The sequence below is a fragment of the Podarcis gaigeae genome (genome assembly GCF_964106915.1).
Source record: "Podarcis gaigeae genome assembly, chromosome: 13".
NCBI classification, from domain to species: domain Eukaryota; kingdom Metazoa; phylum Chordata; class Lepidosauria; order Squamata; family Lacertidae; genus Podarcis; species Podarcis gaigeae.
In genome coordinates this window covers 54700649-54720774 of record NC_139689.1, presented here as the reverse complement: position 1 = coordinate 54720774, position 20126 = coordinate 54700649, and the positions used below count along the sequence as shown (strand labels likewise).

At 43.1% G+C, this 20126-nt stretch overlaps 1 protein-coding gene across 2 annotated transcripts; it reads right to left on the bottom strand.

Moving 5' to 3' along the window:
• Positions 1–76: 76 nt before the first annotated feature.
• On the bottom strand, positions 77–20126 carry SUN3 (Sad1 and UNC84 domain containing 3). Of its 2 annotated transcripts, none has more exons than XM_083709681.1 (13): positions 19978–20126; positions 15619–15759; positions 14746–14843; positions 13340–13430; positions 10539–10594; positions 8423–8511; positions 4735–4763; positions 3903–4074; positions 2990–3074; positions 2398–2513; positions 1313–1480; positions 691–783; positions 77–312 (listed from the first exon to the last, which is right to left on the bottom strand). In XM_083709681.1, exons 2-13 carry the CDS (start codon positions 15732–15734, stop codon positions 196–198), a joined length of 1230 nt encoding a protein of 409 aa, XP_083565807.1. In that variant the 5' UTR covers positions 15735–15759; positions 19978–20126; the 3' UTR covers positions 77–195. The 2 variants fall into 2 exon arrangements, with proteins under 2 accessions (XP_083565807.1, XP_083565808.1); XM_083709682.1 differs by having other exon boundaries at positions 19777–20060.

Below are 20126 nucleotides of genomic sequence, written 5' to 3'. Positions count from 1 at the left end.
TAAATAGTTTAAAATTCAGCTATGCATTTCCTAGGCACTTAAGAAAGTGACAAATAAAGCAACTTCCCGCAAGCTGTTAACTGTTGTTGCATATTTCTTTTATAACTGAAAAAGCAGCACAGCAAATTCTCTTCAGTCCAGCACTGTGAGGCTTGGGCTTGATTTCTACACCAGCGGGCTCCCTTCGCAGAGCCTCTAGATGTACTGCAGGTTTCCATGCACCCTGAAGCGGTAAATGCAGGTGTAGTTTGGGTGGCCCCAGTTGCTCAGCACTTTCAGTTTCACATAACTCATAGATTCAGACGATTCATTCTGAAAGTAAAGAAAGTAATCATTTTAATCCTTGCCCTTCCTTAATTGGTGCAGCTGAATGAAATTATCCATCAGTTAAGTTTTCCCTGACATAAAATATAAGAACAAAAAAAATTCCTTCCAGTAGCACCTTTTTAATTTTTTTTATTTATTTTTACTATGGCAGACCAACACGGCTACCTATCTGTAACATAAAATATAAGATAATCATATAGCCAGACTTCCAGAAACAGACTTCTGTTTTTCTGACTTTTACCCACAGGGGATTGGTGATCATAAAGACACACACATCACATGGGCCAAGAGTATTAATTACCCAACTAGCTAACAACTGCATTAATATAATTTTGTGGCGATTTCCCATCATATTCAACATACCTTCAGTTGGAATGTTTGGATTAAATCTCCTTCAGTGTCATAAAGAAACTGGCCTAGGAAAGTTCCCTGCTCCTCCTTTTCCTCTTTCAGTCCCTTGAGGGGGGGCAGTAAAAAGCATATCATCAGCACTCAAGAAATAGGTTAGATCAGAAAACAAATGCAGTTTCCAATGACAACTATGCTAGCTAGCAGCCCACATATTGGCCACACTTGCTAGGGCTGATGTGATTTTAAAGCAGCAACATCTGGAGGGCCAAAGGTTCCCCATAACTGGCACAAACCATTTACAGCATGTTTACTCGGAAGTAAGGCCTACCAACGCCCAGGTAAGTAGATCTAGGATTTACTTTTGATACATATGCTTCTGCTGTTAATGGGTTAGCAAGAATGTTCAGGATCCCTGCACTGTAGCTGCATGCACATAAGATGTTCAAAGCATTGGGAAATTATTTCAGCTAATTTCTTTAAGTTATCAATACAATTAAAAATACTACTGTTTAAATGTTATAGAGAAATGTTAAGGAGAAAAAAATCCAAGTTGCATGTTATAATAATTTCATAATTTGCTTTGAAAAATACTCATTCCCTAACTCAAATCTGAAAACTGGAATATTACACTTACATAAATGGCAAAGTCTTTGGGAGCACTAGAAATCTCTCCTGTTGGGGAGACCTTCTTAGAAATATGTTCTATTGTAACAGATTTTGGAATAATTTCCTTGGCTAGCCTGACAACAGCTTCACCTTGATTCCCAGGGAAAGACCAGCAGTTTCCAGGGTGGTAATTGGGCTGCAAGAGAGCAGAGAAATTCTGAATGGGTTATATATTATGTGGCTAAGGTTATAGGTGCTATAATTCAGCCAAAGCAAATGAATTTAAACTGGTCCATGTAGTTAAAATTGACATTACAGGCAATTTACTTCAGGTTACGTTCCAAGGCACTGTGTGTTTAAGTGAAATCATGTATATTTGAAACACCATTGAAAAAGCCAGCAAACAGTCAAAAGTCAGACATTAAGCATCACTGCCCCAATGCTGTGGAACACTCCTGCAGCAGAAATTCACTGGGCTTCCTTGCATTTGACTTTCAAATGTCTCTTTAATCCTTTTTTTATACCAGCAGGCCTATACAGTTCTTTAAATGGTGCTTGAGTCATTCTATATTGCTTCTAAATGGATTTTTATGTTGCTGTACACTACCCCAATGTTCTGCAGTACACGGAACCCCCCATTTACATGTGTTCAATGTGTGCATGACTTTAAAAATTAAATATCCAGAGAAAACACCCCAACATTAATCTTTTATTTGACTTCATGCTCTGACATTTATCTTATAGCTCCCATTGTCCTTTTTCTTCGCTACTGTCGCACTCATGACTCATTTCTCTGCTTGTCTACAAAACTGCATAGCTCACACTGTACAGTATTCTGTTTTGAACACTAAAAGGCAAGATGAACCCAGAAAAAGTTGTGACTCGAGGCAATTTTCAAATTACTCATTCCTAAATCCCAGAGAATTTAGGAAACGCTCCTTAGGATTTTACAAGAGCATTGGCCTGCCAGGCATAAGCAGTGACAAAGGTTTTGGACAGAAGATACTGAAAAGGAATAAAATGGTTACATAAGTGGAAAAAGTAGTGTAGAAAGAAAATATCCAAAATAAGAAAACATGAATACTTTCTTGAAAGTTCTCAAGAACCTTCTACCTCAAGAATTACATCTGGAGACCTCACAAAAGGAAGCGTAACGAAGGACATCCAGAAGTATTTTCCTCCATCATGGCGGTAGCTTCTAGTAGTTCTGGACTGAACAATGTTGGCACCTAAAATTAAACAGTTGTAGAATAATACTTCTGATATTTCAGGCACACAACAGTAGTATTGCTTGTCGCTGAGTGTCTAGGTTCTGCCAAAGTGCATGTGTGTGTTTACTTTTAGCTGTGCGAGTGGCTAATGGAGGCAGTTTGTCCACAAATGCACTTTCTCACAGCCTAGAGAAGGAAAACACTCTCTGGAGATGGGAGACTACTGAAAAGGGCATTTATGCATGGGAGGAATTTTTAAAGGCTATGTCCCCAGTCGGTCTGTTAGTAATGCATAATAATAATAATCAGGAAAATGTCAGCAGGCCTTGACCTCCCAATTTAAGGGCAGAATACTGCAGGATCTTACTGGTGGAAACTGCTTACCAGAACTAACATCGTAATGATCACGGTGATATTGACAGACTCCTGTGTTTGAATAACAAAAAATGTCCAAAATACCATGGACAAGTTTGTTTAACAACTGTTTCTAATACCTGCTGATTTGAGGGCATAGTCGGGCATTTGAACATCATCTTCATCCAGCTTTTCCATTAGTTTTTTAAGCATCTTTTCAATACTCTGTCAATGGATAAGAGGTATAATTCATTTATCATTACAATAGGAAAACTTTAAAGAAACAATGGGCAACCTGAAGAATAATATTAAATTGTGACTGCAGTTTTTCAGAAATCATAAACTATAATTATTCATTGGGGGCAGGGGCAGGCAACCTGCTCCTTAGAAGGTGCAGATAATAAAGGGTTGTCGTTGGCATTTCTGTTATTGTGCCTGACTATAGCATAGGTAGAATGTGGCCGACACTCTTGCCTCCCTCCCTTGGAATGTTGCTTGTTCTTCAGCTTCATGAGATGGAAGCCAAGAAATCACAAGGCAAAAGGTTGTGCGTATGTGCTGCCGTGTGCAATGAAGAGGAGGTTAAGGGGTGATATGATAGCCATGTTCAAATATATAAAAGGATGTCACATAGAGGAGGGAGAAAGGTTGTTTTCTGCTGCTCCAGAGAAGCGGACACGGAGCAATGGATCCAAACTACAAGAAAGAAGATTCCCCCTAAACATTAGGAAGAACTTCCTGACAATAAGAGCTGCTCGACAGTGGAATTTGCTGCCAAGGAGTGTGGTGGAGTCTCCTTCTTTGGAGGTCTTTAAGCAGAGGCTTGACAACCATATGTCAGGAGTGCTCTGATGGTGTTTCCTGCTTGGCAGGGGGTTGGACTCGATGGCCCTTGTGGTCTCTTCCAACTCTATGATTCTATGAGTCTATGAGTGGCATAGTGTTAGCATCCGACTTATGGTACAGTTGTCAAGTAGGTTGGTCATTGCTGATTAGAGTAAAATAGATACAAAAGTCTGACAGTTGTTTACAAATCACATTACTTCATCTTACCCATCTTGTAATGCCTTTGCTAGTATATCCTTCCAGTACTTTACTGACAGCATGATGGGCAATGTCCTTCATATCAGATCTCACATCATGAAGCCGCAATTGTAACTTATTCACCTGCTCCTTCAGAGGTGCAATTTCAAGTGCTTTTCTTTCCAAGATGTTATTTGCCTTGCTGGGGGGAAATAGAGGAAAGTACCATACAAAGCACTGTTCCTTTAGTTGTGCATATATGTTCTGGAGTGCATGTGTCTGAGGCTGCTTTGCTGCAGTTCTAAGAATATTGTTACCTGCATTCTTTTATTGCTCTTGCATAAGCAAAGATGCATGTCTGGGACCTAGAAACTAAACCATTTTAAACTTACTTTGCAGCCTGTGGTCTGTTTCATTGAAAAGGGGCCGAAATGGGGAATCAGCTGCTTCATATAGCTGAATGGAATAAAAAGTTAATATTCCTAGGCTTCATTAATCTGTCTAACAATGGGACTTAATACTCTGCTAGTAGGGCTCTCTATGTGCTAGCCCCATGTTTTTAAAACCGGCACCAGTTTTCTTTCGTTGTTAGCCCCCCCCCCCCCATTAAAATATAATTAATATATCCTCTTACCAAGTCCCTTCAGACCTGGGTAGGGGGAGTGCAGTTGACTAAATGGGACACAGCTGTGGGCAGCCTGAGGGCAGTCTCACAATCTTTGTGAGACTTTTGTGGGTGAGCTGTGAGTTTGTTTAGGCCCTGGGTGGGAGCCAGGAGAGAGGGGGAAGGTCAGATGGACAAGGAAGGAAGGTACAGGCACTTGCCAAATATTTACGTTAATTATTTTTAACTTGTTCTTACATTAGGGATCTCAGATCTTGTGTTTCACCCTGTATATAAAAAAGGGGGGAAGAAGGAAGTTTAATTAGAAACAAGCTTACACCAAAGAGATCATTGCACAAAGGCAAGAAAGTAAAATAATGGAAATAAGAGTCTCATGCTTCTCATTTCACCAATATCCTATGCACATTTGGGTCCCAGCAAATGGTCTTGAAGCAACTAATGCAGTAGCTTTGTTGAGGTTAAGAGAAGTTAAACAATCCTTTGGAGGGGTGAGCAGCTCTAAGTGGAATATAAGCAAACTAACTCTTATTATGAGCAAACATGTTTAAATTGGATTTTATAATTCCCCCCCCCCCCATTTTTAAATAATTCAGCCACTGATGCCAAAGACAAAACACCAAGTGGCTTTTGGGTAGGGTCAGATCTAAGTAGCCCATGCCAGAAAATCTTGGTGCAGGAAAAAATGCTGGGCCATACTAAACAATATGCTAACTGAATTAATCTAGCTGATCTGGTTTGGTGCTTAGAGCAGTGGTGTGTGGTGAAATTTTTTGTAGGGTCACTTAGGCACCAGCTTGCAAGGGTGATGGGGGGGCAACATCGCATGCCTGCCTGAGCCTTGCACCTCCTTCCCTAAGCTGGGCAGAAGCTTCCTGGGCTTTGGGAAGGAGGCTCCAGGCCTCTGACAGGATGCAGAAGGGCTCTTGGACCTCGTTGGAGCATCACGCTTCCCCAGGAGGGCTGTGCTATATCATCCGATACCAGGTTTTAGATCAAATTGTGATAATCGTTTTTTTAAAAAATCTGCTTGCAATTTATCGCATATCATGTTTTTTGTGGTATTAAAAAATCACAATACCGGAAAAACCAGGAAGCCGATGCTTCTTCCTGTGGGTGCTAACTCCACCTCGGTCAGCTCTTTCCTGCCTCCCACAGCAGCAAGAAATTGCTACGAATGACTGCAGCCGGCTGAGTGAAATATCGCCCAGCTGGTTAGCTCTCCGCCTCCCTGCCTGGCCATCCAGCCGGCAAGTAGCGACTTCTTCCCGCCAGGCTCCTGCTTCAAGGCGCCAGGCTGGGAGTTGGCTTCAAGCTGGCAGCTTCAGACTTCGGGAGCCCCTTTTACTACCCCTTCCTTTGGCATTTGGCCCTCTTCTGCCACCCCAGCAGAGCTTTGAGAACCGGTTAGCTCTCCGCCTCCCTGCCTGGCCACCCATCCATCCAACCAGCAAGCCAGCAGCGACTTCTTCCCGCCAGGCTCCTGCTTCAGGGCGCCAGGCTGGGAGTTGGCTTCAAGCTGGCAGCTTCAGACTTCGGGAGCCCCTTTTACTACCCCTTCCTTTGGCATTTGGCCCTCTTCTGCCACCCCCTCCACCTGCCTGTGTGTCCGGGTGTCTGCCCCCCTCCCGATGGCTAAAAGCACGGCGTTTTTTATTAACCCAGCCAACAGTTCTCACTTCGTTTTCTGTAAGCTGCAGCCACCCCCTTGTTAAAACTGCCCTGCTTGGGGGTGGGATGGTGTCTCCCTGACTCCCCCAGCGATGCTTCTTTCGGAGCCAGGCCAGGGCTGCGTAGAGGCTGTGGGAGCCCCAGGTTGCTTGAGCTCAGTCTCTCTCTCCCATCCTTGCTCTGTGAATGAGCCCCAATTCGCCTTCTCTGCTTCTCTCTCTCTCTCTCTCTCTCTGTGTGTTTTTGGATGTTTCTTCAGAATAAAAGGGGGGAAACACCCAGTGTTTGTTGTGTGTGCCTTTCTTTGGGGCAGAAACAGCCCACGCTGCCAGCCCCAAGTTAACTCTGCCAGTCTTCAGCTCTCCCCTCCCCTGACGCAAACAGGAGGCAAATATGCTCGAGATGCTTGTTGGCTTGCAAGTTGCTTCAGAGTAAAAGGACACCCCACCCCCCGCTTTGCGTTTGAGCCTCTTCTGGGTCTCCCCCCCTTGTGCTGCCCATTTTCTCTAAGATGGCTACGCCAAGAGTGGACATTGACGAATGCCCTCGGATGGGGTGGAAGGCGCATTAGGCATCCTTCCCCATGTTGAAGGAGTTTGCAAATAAGTTTTTGGCTATCCCAAGAACAAGTGTGCAATCTGAAATCTGTTCAGCTTGGCTGGCAATGTTCTTCAAATGCAAAGGGCATCACTACTGCCACAGAACACCAAAATGCAAATTTCACTTGCAAAAAAAAAAAAATCATTTAATAATTTTGTTCTGTAGCATTTTATCCATGCTTTCCAGTTTGGCCTGGTTTATAAAAGAAATGCAAATTTTCCTGACAATTAGAATATAAATTTTATTTATATTTTGTTCTGTTAAATTTTATCCATTCCATTCTTTCTATTTTGGCCTCGTTTAGAAAAGAAAATTAACAAACTATCAAATAACTGGTGTTGTGTGATGTATACATTCAACTAAGACTCGATAGTGAATTATATTTGAGTATCTAAAAGTGTGACACTGAATTTGCTTTTTTCTTGTTTAGTAATGTAATTAAATTTTAGGGAACCTTTGGTATCTATGCTACTAATTACTTCCAGAGCTTTAATTTTAGAGAAAATGTACTATTATTGGTACAGTAGTACTATAACATAACAGTTGTAACAATATGTTAAGTAAAATTTTATCAGTTTTAGAGTTAGACCCATAAGTAATAGCAGTTGCCAGGACCATGTTCACCTCTACATAGCTCCAGCCTTATTTTAGATATCGTGATATACTGAAATATCACAATGTTTAACTGGTTATATATCGTAATGTTGAAAACCAGGTATCGCCCAGCCCTACTCCCTACCTAAGCTGGGCAGAAGCTTCCCGGGCTTTAGGAAGGAGGCAGAAGGCTTTAATACTTTAATACTCTAATTTACCAGGAACATTTAGTGGACTAGGCTAGTCCCCCTAGTCCATTGACCGCATGCCACTGCCGTGGAGATAGTCCTCATTGCATTCACCCCCTTACTAAGGTAACGTATTTCCTCAAAGTTCAAAATCAGAAGGTTCTGCAGGTGACATATAATCTGCCTTTAGTGCAGGGATCTTGCCAGTACAAACCTGATCACAAAAAAGCTAATGGAAGCATCACTGAATGCTCACAAAGGTAAGGTGCTCTGAGGATGAGACTCCCTAATAATAGCCAAGCTGGAAATCTTTAGTTTTGCCAAAATTAGGGTCACCACCTTTTTTACTGGCCCTGCTCTTATGCATTTAAACTGACATAAGCTGGTAAGCTGACCCTGGCATGAAGTCAGAAAAAGCTTCACTGCAGTGCTATTTTTTGAAAGAAAGAGTTGCTGGAGCTCACCATGAACTTTTCCCTTGTTTTCTTAGAACGGCAATGGCACCCACCTGAGAGGTGCCAGAGTTGAGCTCTAGTGAGCTCCGGCTGGAAAAAAAGCCCTGCTTCACTGGCTTAGGTATGCTAGATGCTTTAGTTGAGATTTCTGCAAAGCAGGGGGTTGGACTCGATAACTTTGGGGTCTCTTCCAACTCTATAGTTTTATGGTTCTATGAACAGATGCAGGATTAGAAAAAGGTGTAATCCTACTCTCAACACAAAAGAGATCATAATATATTCTATCTGTGAAACCTTCAAGGACAGCATTTGTTCTGGCTGCAAATTGAAATGAGATAATGCATAAACATAATTTGTGCTCTATAATTTCTCAAATTTTACCTAGGGAAATTGTTGTAACAAAGCAAAACAAAAAATCACCTGGATGAGATCACAAATAGAGAAGTCCCTCCATTCTTCTCCAAAAATCTGAAATTTATTTCCATCAAATAGTCCCATGTAGGTAGCACCTATTAATAATAGTAATAAAAACCCTCTTTGCATTAACAAGATTGATTATTCTCTTCCTTCTCAGCAGATTAAACACGGCAACAATCTCAGTATGTCATCCTACATGGCGGTGATTTTTTTCTAGAAAAATAGGTGCCAGCACTAACCATGAAGTTGTTACAGTAAGTGCCACATTTTTTAACAACAACAAAAAGAGATGCTGGTACTGCATACCCTGAGTACCTCCTGAAAAAAGCGCTGCTACGTGGGTAGGTTAGCTAACCCATAACATGGCTTTATCTGCTTCTTTTATTTCACACATTGTGTTCCCAAGTAAAACACTTGGAGCTGGTGCAGGGGTTAAGAATGCAGAAGCCAGGCAAGAACTAAGGCTCTCTCATCAGCACTAGCGGAAACCAGAATTAGGACTGTGGAGAATAGAGTTCAAATCCCTTTGCGTAGCCAGGGAGCCAAAGGGGGCTCTTAAGCCAGTTGCTATCTGCACATGCTACTCAGGGTAGCCTTGCACCATAACCCAACTTCTTAACAAAAGAAGACTTTTCCTTTCATAAGAATAAGGCCATCATGTCACCCAAATTGTTTTCCACCCAATTCACTATGAGGGAAGGAAATGGCATACACTGGACATCAGGCGGGGCCTCAGGGTGTACTTGACTTACACAGAGCCCTTAAGAAAATCAGAATCCTAGTCTGCCTCCTTCAAACAGGGGTCCCTGAGTAGGAAGGTACCTTGACACTATCAGCAGGTCAGGCAGGGCCTGAATCATGCTTGCATACCAGGCAAAAGCCCAGAGTCCCCCAACAGGCATCAATATCACTTAGTGTGTGGAATCACCACCACAGCTTTACACACCTGCACCCTGCTAGAATCTATATGCAGGGCAATCACCTGGGCTCACCTGTCCACCTTCGCTTAAGTGGACAAATGTGCTTCTGCAGAAGCAGCTTCCGGCAGGAAGATATTCCAGTGGGTTGTGGCTTAGGTTCTCCTCCCACATGGAGTAGCAGATGAAAGCTGGTTTACATCCTGTTCCTGTCAGCTCCACCTTGTCAAACCTAGGATTAGGGGGCAGCTTCCCTCAATCTGCATTTGCACAGTACTCTGGAAAGGTCAGACAGGGCTCCCCATGACAACTCTGCTGTCCTCTACCTGCCACTAGCAGCTTTGCTCATAACTGGCGGTTACAGGAAGGTCACCTCCCATTCTGGCTGGTCTTAGCAATTTTTTTATTTTTTAAAAAATTAGCCTGCCTCTAGAAGATGAGTTAATTCATTCATGTATGTGCCATTCTATGCTGACCAGAAAGACACTTCACAGTAACTCCAACTTTCCATTCCCTGCTCTATAAAACATGTAATAAAATCACATGAGTAATAGCTAGTACATAGAAGGACCGGTAACCAAAGTCCTCTTTGTGCCCATCAATTTAAGGTTACTATCCTCAGCATGCTGACAAACCTGCAATCCTAAACACACTTCAGAGTGAGTAAGCTCCACTGGGAGATGTGCATAGGCTAGTGAAAGGTAAAGGTAAAGGACCCCAGGATGGCTAAGTCCAGTCAAAGGCGACTATGGGGTTGCGGCACTCATCTCGCTTTCAGGCTGAAGGAGTTGGCGTTTGTCCAGACAGCTGTCCAGGTCATGTGGGCAGCAGGACTAAACCATTTCTGGCACAATGGAATACTGTGACGGAACCCAGAGCACATGGAAATGCCATTTACCTTCCCGCTGCTGCGATACCTATTTATTTACTTGCACTGGCATGCTTTCGAATTGCTAGGTTGGCAAAAGCTAGGCCAGAGCAACGGGAGCTCACTCCATCGTGGGGATTGGAACCACCAACCTTCCGATCGGCAAGCCCAAGAGGCTCAGCGGTTTAGACCACAGTGCCATCCACGTCCAGCACAGGCTAGTACAGTAAGTTCCACTGAATTATGTGAATCTTATGTCCTTGTAAACATAGCTAGCCATAATGTACATCATTGCATACTCAGTGTATACTTAGCCCCGTAGGAAGAAGCGCACCAAAAAACAGTAGGAACAGGGTCACCCAAGACACAACTTTCTGAGCAGAGCTCGCCCTGCAAAACAACAAAGAGAATTATTCTAGCATTACATTCTAGTCATATAAAACTTTGAACAAACAGCTAAGTTAGCTACTTCAACTTAGACACCCCAGAAAGCCAACTGTTGGTTCTATTATGGGCTTGATGCTGTTTACTGCTTTTAGGTATACTGTACAATAATCTGGTTCTAATTTCAATAAGATGGCTCCTCCAAATTTTTTAAGCATTCACTCCGATTTGCTTGAACAAATCTTACTCATCCTGTATTTATTGAGCTTTCATTTTGATTTGTTTGCAGGGAGGTTATACAACAATGAACATTCATCCTGATTTTCTGGTGGGGTGTTTTTACATTTCCATTTATCATTTGTTCATTCTACACTTGTCAATGTATTTCCTCACCACTTTCCTGCTTCTTTTTTAAAAAGTGAACATGTGGAGACAGGAGACAGTGCTTTAACTGTTCAAATCTAAATTTTCTGGTATGCACTTCAATCTCCTGCAAAATAGTGACAGTTTAGAGGCATCTAGCTTGATAGTGAAATAGAGTTAGTGGATGCAACCTGGAGAAGTTCCCTTTACCTTTTAAAGCCTGCCTCCTTCTCAACCCCAATTAAGTGTTAGAAAAGCTCATGGAGAAATTGGCAGAACACCTTTCCCCTGTTTTGAATGAATCCTGTTTCTGCACAAAAGCATTCATTGGCCTGCACAAGTGCATATATCTGGAGCGACTCTCCAAACTAGGGGTGGCTGGCATCGCTTTGCGGTGGTTCCAGTCCTACTTGGGTGGTTGTTCCCAGACGGTTTTACTTGGGGAATGCTTTTCAGCCCCGTGGAACCTTCAATGTAGGGTTCCGCAGGGCTCAATCCTACCCCCCATGTTGTTTAACTTCTACATGAAACCGCTGGGTGGGGTTATCCGGAGGTTTGGAGTACATTGTCAGCAGTATGCTGATGACACTCAGCTCTGTTTCTCCTTTACATCTGCAGGTGAGGCAGTGGAAGTGCTGGACCGATGTCTCGCCTCCAGTCATGGACTGGATGAGAGCCAACAAAGTGAAGCTCAATCCAGATAAGACAGAGGCACTGTTAGTGGGTGGTTCCCTAGATCAGATGGGTGGGAGATCACTTGCTCTTGATGGGGTTACACTTACTCTGAGGAGCAGGTTCGTAGCTTGGGGGTCCTCCTGGATCCTCAAGGCTCAGGTGGCCTCAGTGGCCTGGAGTGCCTTCCATCAGCTTCAGCTGGTGGCCCAGCTACGCCCCTATCTGGACAGGGACAGCCTAACTACTGTTCTCTATGTTCTGGTAACCTCAGTGTTAGATTACTGAAATGTGTTAGGGCTTCCTCTGAAGATGGTTCGGAAACTTCAGATGGTGCATAAATTTGGTGGCCAGGTTGCTCACCAGAGGAAGACGGTTTGAGCATCTTACACCGATCCTGGTCCAACTGCACTGGCTACCACTTAGTTTCTGGGCCAATTCAAAGTGCTGGTTTTGACCTATAAAGCCTTAAACGGCTCAGGACCACAATACCTCAAGGACTGCATGCTTCCATATGAACATACCCGAACCCTGAGATCATCTTCTTCATGTGCCTCCTCCACAAGAGGTCCGGAGGGTGGCAACACGAGAACGGGCCTTATCTGCAGTGGCTCCCCAGTTGTGGAATGCTCTCCCCAGGGAAGTTCACTTGGTGCCTTCATTGTACACCTTGAGGTGCCTGGCAAAAACATTTCTTTTTAACCAGGCCTTTGGTTGATCTGATTGACATCCGATGCTCTTTAAAATTGTGGTTCTTTTTTGGTGTGTGTGTGGGGGGGTGTTATTGGGTTGTTGTTTTTATTTTGATTATATATACTGTGGTTTTATGTTGCTCTTTTCTGTGAACTGCCATGAGACCTCTTTATATACGGTAGTATATAAATTCAATAAATAAGAATAAGCATGCATCATTGTTCGTTCCTGTGGATATCTCTGTGCAGGTGGAGGACTCAAACTGAGGAACCAGGTATTGCTTACTCCTTTGTCAGTCCCCCTTTGTACTGGTACATCAGTGCAGTACAATGTATCACCAATATTAATACCTTGCAAAGTACCAAAATGGCACAGCGGCATGGTGCTAACACATGGCAAAATACTTTGCATGCCTCAGAAGGGATTCCACTTGTTACAAAGAACGTGATTTTTCCTTCCAATGCAACAGAAGCCGTAGGGGCCCTAATCTGGATCACGACTGTGGTAAAGGGTTGAAGCCTCTCCTGCTCCTGCAACCCTCCCGATCCTGATAAGCATCTCCAGTAATGTAATGTAGTAATGAAAGGGGTGGGGGAACCACATGGTTAACATCACATCACATTTGACTGTAGGCTGTACCATAATTTGTTACTCCGGTTATTATGTTATGTTACACCTCACAATGTGGGTCCCTTAATATTCCTGGGTGGTCTGCACAATAAGGGATGTGTATTATTCACTGGGCCATCTCCAGTCATCTCAGGCAGCAGGCAGGAGCAGAGGCAGCATCTGTGCTGGCCCAGGTGTGAAGGAAGTGGAGTTGTTTACTAGTGGGTCTTGAAAGGATGAGTAGGTTTATCTGCGGGTCTTCCTTAAAAACATGGGAAAGCACTGTGTTACAGTGCAATTCTAACCATTAGAAATAAGTCGTATTAAATTCAGTGGGGCTTACTCCTGGGAAAATGGGGTTAGGATTGCAGCCTTTTTTCAGTTTCAGAAAACATTCCCGCCCCTCATATTTACCTTGATAAAGTGCTGCACACTCTTTTCACTAAGCAAAATGGAGTTATTAGGCTCAGCCCTATCAAATTACAGATGAGTCTAGTGAAACTTTCTGGAAAATACACACAAGAGGACAATTAAACAATGCAACACATCGTTAGAATGACTTTACAAAGCTCATGCTATGCAATTTCATGTTTGCTGTATTGGTCATATTTATTCTGCAGATGCAGTTAATTTGTTAAGACCATACTTGCTGGCAGTTTTCCAGGAAAATGGGGAGGGGGTATATTGAAATAAATAGGAATTGAATGTGCTTAACTTTCAGGAGATCACACCTTATATTACAGACATACTAATGAAAATTACTGGAACATACTTTACAATTTGTTTTTTATAAATTGAAAAGATATAGCAAAGCTAACCTATAACTGGAGCCAAGCATGAGAAATGTAATTTTTCCCACAGCTGAAGAATCTTTTATTTCTGTGAAATTCTAATTGTATTTATTGTCCTTATCCAACACAGATCCATTCTTCAGTATGTAACCTCAATGCAGTTATTTCAAAAGAAATGTTCTCCATTTTCAATCATGCTATTGTATTGACAAGCTGTTTGAACTAATGTTTATTAGCCTCATTAATCAAGATTTGAAAAACAAAACAAAACCCAAGATTAAACTCTTTAGACACCAGAAAAAATATGAACGTTTATGTCAACCAACTCCCCCACAGAAACGCTGCAAACCCATAGCATTATGAAAATAGGCAGTAAATTTGGATAAAACAAGAAAATAGGTAATTGTAGTGGCCCAATATGACTTTAGAACAGAGTCACAAAATGAGCTCTTGAGCTTCCAAAAATATTATTTCAAAATAAAAGGATAAGAGCAAAAAGGAACACTGTTTCAAGGGACAAACTACTTTAATTTAAAACAAAAAAATTCCTTCCAGTAGCACCTTAAAGACCAACTAAGTCAGTTCTTGGTATGAGCTTTCGTGTGCATGCACACTTCTTCTCTATCTGAAGAAGTGTGCATGCACACGAAAGCTCATACCAAGAACTGACTTAGTTGGTCTTTAAGGTGCTACTGGAAGAGGTATCTGAAGAAGTGTGCATGCACACGAAAGCTCATACCAAGAACTGACTTAGTTGGTCTTTAAGGTGCTACTGGAAGGAATTTTTTTGTTTTGACTATGGCAGACCAACACGGCTACCTATCTGTTACTTTAATTTAGTCAACCTGACCATTTTGAAACATTTTTTTTTCTTATTATGTTTGGTATTTTTTGTTTGTTACACAGGACTGAAGGATGTGAAATAGTGAAGGAAATCTTGTCAACATGTTGGTTCAGCATCTGGGTTCACAAACCATAAAAAATGCAAAAGCCCCCTTATAAGTGAGTAATAACTACAATTGAACTTACTCTTGGGTGGGCATGGACACTGAACATTTTTCCCTTTATGAGAGAAGAGAGGGTGGCTGTTGGTGCAGCTGCAAGGTGATTTTTTTCCTTGGGACAAACTACAAAATGAAAAAAGTGTTAAGAGCTCAAGAAATGCCCAGGTGGATTTGACCAAAAGTCTTGTGTTCCGATGCTTCTGGAAGAACCTAAGCAGGGCATGAAGGTGATGTTCATCCTCAGCATCTGCTGCTTATATACACACAGATTAATTTAGCTGCTATGGCTGGTACATCCCTGAAAGGCTAAGCTTATTCTGTTCTTTTTAAAATCCATTTAATCTACAGGTCACAATTTTGTCTGTCCTGAACCTGAATGAGTTTCATTGAATGACCCCAGCTTCTAAATTATGAGGCGGTTCTGTTTTATTGGACTAATTTTACCTGTCTTTACCTATGTATTGCTTTTGATATTTCTACATTGTTTCATGGCATCTTGGATGCTAACACAGACATTATAAGAAATATAAATAAATAATTAGAAAGGAAAACAAGTTTTTTATTCACTATCTATAGCAGGATGGTGCAACCTCTCAGACACAAGAACATGAAAGCCACACACTGAATTAAATTTCCATATTGTAAATTAAAGTGTTATAGTTAATGTTATTTAAAATATTTAATTAAATATATATAAGTAAATACATGTAATAGATTTAATATCCTTAAATAACATGACATACAAAGTAATGTCTGTGCCATACAATCCCCAGCCCCAAGCTACTACAGCTGGACAGCTATTTGGGAAGAATAAAGAGAGAACATTTCACCACATCTGTCATATTGTATGTTTCTTGAACACTGAAATAAATTAGTTAATATTCAGAATCATGCATACCTCTCCAAAAGTTGTTGGGTGTCAGAGTCTGAGGTGTCATTGTTACAGCCATTGTTTGCTTCATTAGAGTCTTCTGTTGAATAGATACTCCCTGAGCTCTTTGGGATTCTGTACATATTTTTATGCGCTTATTCCTTGATGCTAAAATAATATGAATAAGGAAATATATAAAAGAGAGCTAAAAAGAATTGCAGCATAAAGGTAAAGGTACCCCTGACCGTTAAGTCCAGTCGTGGACGAATCTGGGGTTGTGGCGCTCATTTTGCTTTACTGGCTGAGGAAGCCAATATTTGTCCGCAGACAGCTTCCGGGTCATGTGGCCAGCATGACTAAGCCACTTCTGGAGAACCAGAGCAGCACACAGAAACACCATCACGGGGATTTGAACTGCCGACCTTCTGATCGGCAAGCCCTAGGCTCTGTGGTTTAGACTACAGTGCCACCTATGTCCCTAATTGCAGCATATACTGACCTAAAATAGCTAACAATGTGCCATTTTAAATGTGGGTGAAATGTTCATAAACCACGTCTGAAACACCACAGAAAAGGTCCTGAATAAATTGACCTCAAATATTTCTCTGCAACGTCAAAGTGGAAAACCTCTCCATTGTCTCTTTCTTTACAAATCCTGTCCTCACAAATCCTGTCTTAAGGGCACATTCAAGATATGAACAGGGTGTGAGCCTGTGACCTAGGTTCTAGGGCTTGCCAATCAGAAGGTCAGCGGTTCGAATCCCCGTGACGGGGTGAGCTCCCGTTGTTCGGTCCCTGCTCCTGCCAACCTAGCAGTTCCAAAGCACACCAGTGCAAGTAGATAAATAGGTACTGCTCCAGGCGGGAAGGTAAACGGCGCTGCTCTGGTTTGCCAGAAGCATCTTAGTCGTGCTGCCACATGACCTGGAAGCTGTCTGCGGACAAATGCTGGCTCCCTCGGCCTATAAAGTGAGATGAGTGCCACAACCCCAGAGTCGTCCGCGACTGGACCTGACGGTCAGGGGCACCTTTACCTTTACTTTAATAACAAGAGAGTGGCCAAAACCCAGATAATGCAATCAGGTAACTTGCCAGACAGGAGATAAACAACACACTCAGGATTCTGTTTCAGACCACTCCTTCTGTGATGTATGTATGATGTTTCTGAGGGTGGTCTAGAGTTTGAAGGTGGGCAATTTAAAAAGTCTGTAAGGGCTTGCACGCTTGTGCTCAAGGTCTCTCCCCCCCCCCCTAGTGTGTGTGTGGGGAGCACCCTGTTGCAACAGCTTTAATAAAGATCAGGCTTACCAGCTGCCTTGCTTCTCAATATTCTCTGGTTGGCCTCTGTTATTTTCTCCTACCAATAGGGAATCTATAAAGAGGACTCTATATGGGCTCTTGGGTACCCCAAGGGAAAAGGAGGTTTTTTTATTTATATCAGTGTGAATGAAAAACATGTCAAACATGCCATTATTTAGGCATTATCTTTGAAACGGCTATGGTCATGATGGTGCCCGAGTCCCTTCTAATTTCTGGGGTAGCTAGACCAGCTTCTTGGGCCCTAAGCATGGTCGTTAGTATAACAAAGGAAGCGGCTTTGTGCCGGAGAGCAAATGGGTGGGTTCCTCTCCCTCACTTGGCTGGTGACGAGAAGAACAAGAGTTAGAGTGGGGTGTGAGAGAGCTGGGCTTGCAGGCAGAAGTTGGGGGTCAGAGCCATGCTTTATTTTGGCTTCCACCCAAGGCTGTGATTATGGCAAGAAGCAAGACCTTCTGAGGTGCTAATGCTGTGAACCCATTGTAGGCTCAGGTTGTATATACAGTGGTCCCTTGGTTTATGAACTTAATCCATTCCAGAAGTCCGTTCTTAAACCAAGGTGTGCTTTCCCATAGCAGCAGGGGACTCAATTTACACTCAACAGGAAGTGAAACATGTTTTGCTTCCAATGCAAAGTTCACAAACCAAAACACCTACTTCAGGGTTTGCGGCGTTCTTAATCCAAGTTGTTCATAAACTAAGCTGTTATTAAACCAAGATACCACTTATGTGTAAATAAACTATATATCTTGTGTGGTAGTTTTTGGAGTCAAATCTACCCATGCATATCTATGTTAGTTAGTAAATGGAGGGGTTAAGGACCAGACATTGCTATAGAAGGCACTGCTAGGTCACCCCCCTCACTTTCAGGGAGGGAGAGAAAGTGGCTGGGCAACCAATATTATTACTATTATTGGAGGGGCACTTTCTACTTGAAATTAGACTTGCAAAAAGCATTTCTTCACCATAAGCCGGACCTAAAATTACAACAAAAGTATAATTTCCTGAAACAAGTAATCAAACAAAAGTAAATTTAAAGGAATCCTGTTGAAGTTTTACATATCAAAACTCCTTGAAAGGATTTGTACAGAACCAAGAAGAGGGGTCGCAAAAAGCCTCAAAGAGACCAATAGATATATTTAAGGAAACCAGACTTGGTCTTGGTTGATCTTATGGAAATGCAGCCTTTTAATGATCCTGTAACCAAATAAATCCAGTTCAAAACCTGACCTCAGATAGACAATTGCTGCACATGGAAGTTCTACTTTGGACAAACAATATACTTTTACTGGAAGGGATGTTCATTTTCCCTTTGGTCATACAGTCATAATACTTCCTAGGATTCCTTTGTATTCAAATAATATATTGCCTACTTTTTATGTCCTTTATGAACAAATGTGTTGAGGGTGTGGCTGGGTGTGAATGCAAACGTGTGCAGTGGAGGGTTGCCAACAGGGTCTTTGACAGGGTGACAGAAAGCCTAGTTTCACCCCTGAAGAATAATCTGAGTTTCCACATGCAAACTGAGTTGTCAAGTACAGGATACTCAGCTCCTCCAGAAGATGCTAAGGTGATTTAAATGCAGATGGCAGACAGATGCCCCTCAAATAACTGCTCATTATCAAAACCTTTCACTCCTTTGTTCAGCAACCAGGATGGTCAGATCCAACCATTTCCCACTATTCTGAAATGAATTATATAAATTATAGGAACCACTCATTTCACAGCCGGCTCCCCTCTCCACTGCATGCCTTAGCGAAAATGTAGAAAAACACTGGATTCAAAGGCTAGTGAGCTCTGGACCCAGCACTGCCCACGACTCACTTCTGCTTTGCTTTAAGGACAGGTATATTTTCATTCCCCCTCCTACATCCACTTCTAGTGGGGGTTTATGGCAAAATTGTCATGCCCATGCTTCTGTAGGCCTTTAGAAATAATAGTTAGGGAAATGTTTTCTCTTTATTTAATGTATTGTAGAATTTTCTACCTGCTTAGACTGTAGCTTTGCTATCTAAAGCAGCATTTTTATATACAGTGGTACCTCAGGTTACATACGTTTCAGGTAACAGATGCTTCAGGTTACAGACTCCGCTAACCCAGAAATAGTGCTTCAGGTTAAGAACTTTGCTTCAGGTTAAGAACAGAAATCGTGCTCCGGCGGCACAGCAGCAGCAGCAGCAGCAGGCCCCATTAGCTAAAGTGTGCTTCAGGTTAAGAACAGTTTCAGGTTAAGAACAGACCTCCAGAACAAATTAAGTACTTAACCCGAGGTACCACTGTACAGTGGTACCATGGGTTACAGACACTTCAGGTTACAGACTCTGCTAACCCAGAAGTGGTACCTCGGGTTAAGAACTTAATTCGTTCTGGAGGTCCATTCTTAACCTGAAGCTGCTCTTAAGCTGAGGTTCCACTTTAGCTAACCCGAAGTACTATTTCTGTGTTAGTGGAGTATGTAACCTGAGGTACCACTGTACTTCGGGTTAAGAACCTTGCTTCAGGATAAGAACATAAATCGTGCTCCGGCGGCGTGGCAGCAGCGGGAGGCCCCATTAGCTAAAGTGGTGCTTCAGGTTAAGAACAGTTTCAGGTTAAGTACAGACCTCCGGAACGAATTAAGTTCTTAACCTGAGGTACCCCTCTATTCTGCCCCTCAGGGCTGCCCCACAGCGGCGCCATGCTGTCACGCCGGCCGGCCCACGCGCCCTGGGCTGGGCCTGCACAGAGGTGGCCGAGGCCAGGACCCCCCCGCAAGAACGTTGTGGGTGCCCCCTGGGTGTGGTGCCAGCGCTTTGTCCCTCCTATTTCATAGAACAAGCCGAGCTTTCTTGGTGTGAGAGCTTCTCGTGGGGACAAGATTAAGATCACCTCTCAGCAGTGTGTATAAGGGGACACACACGAGTGCTGGCTGTGCACGTGTGAATCCAGGTTAACGCGTTCCTGTTCGGACAGTCCACCTCAGAGGCTAAGGGAGCTGAGGTGACTTCCATCTGCCTCAGGGCTTGAACTTCTCTCGACTCCAGGGCTTCGCCCTTTTGGAACCCGCTTTGAGGCGGGCGGGCGGCTCACCTCGCCGGCTGAGGAAGCCCCCTGCCGCTGGGGTCGCCCTCCGTGGGGCGCAGTCGGGCGCCGGCGAGACCCCCTCGCTCGCTCGCTCGCTCGCTCTCTCTCTCTCTCCGGCCGCCTCGCCTCCCTCCCCCGCTCGGCCTCCCGCTCCC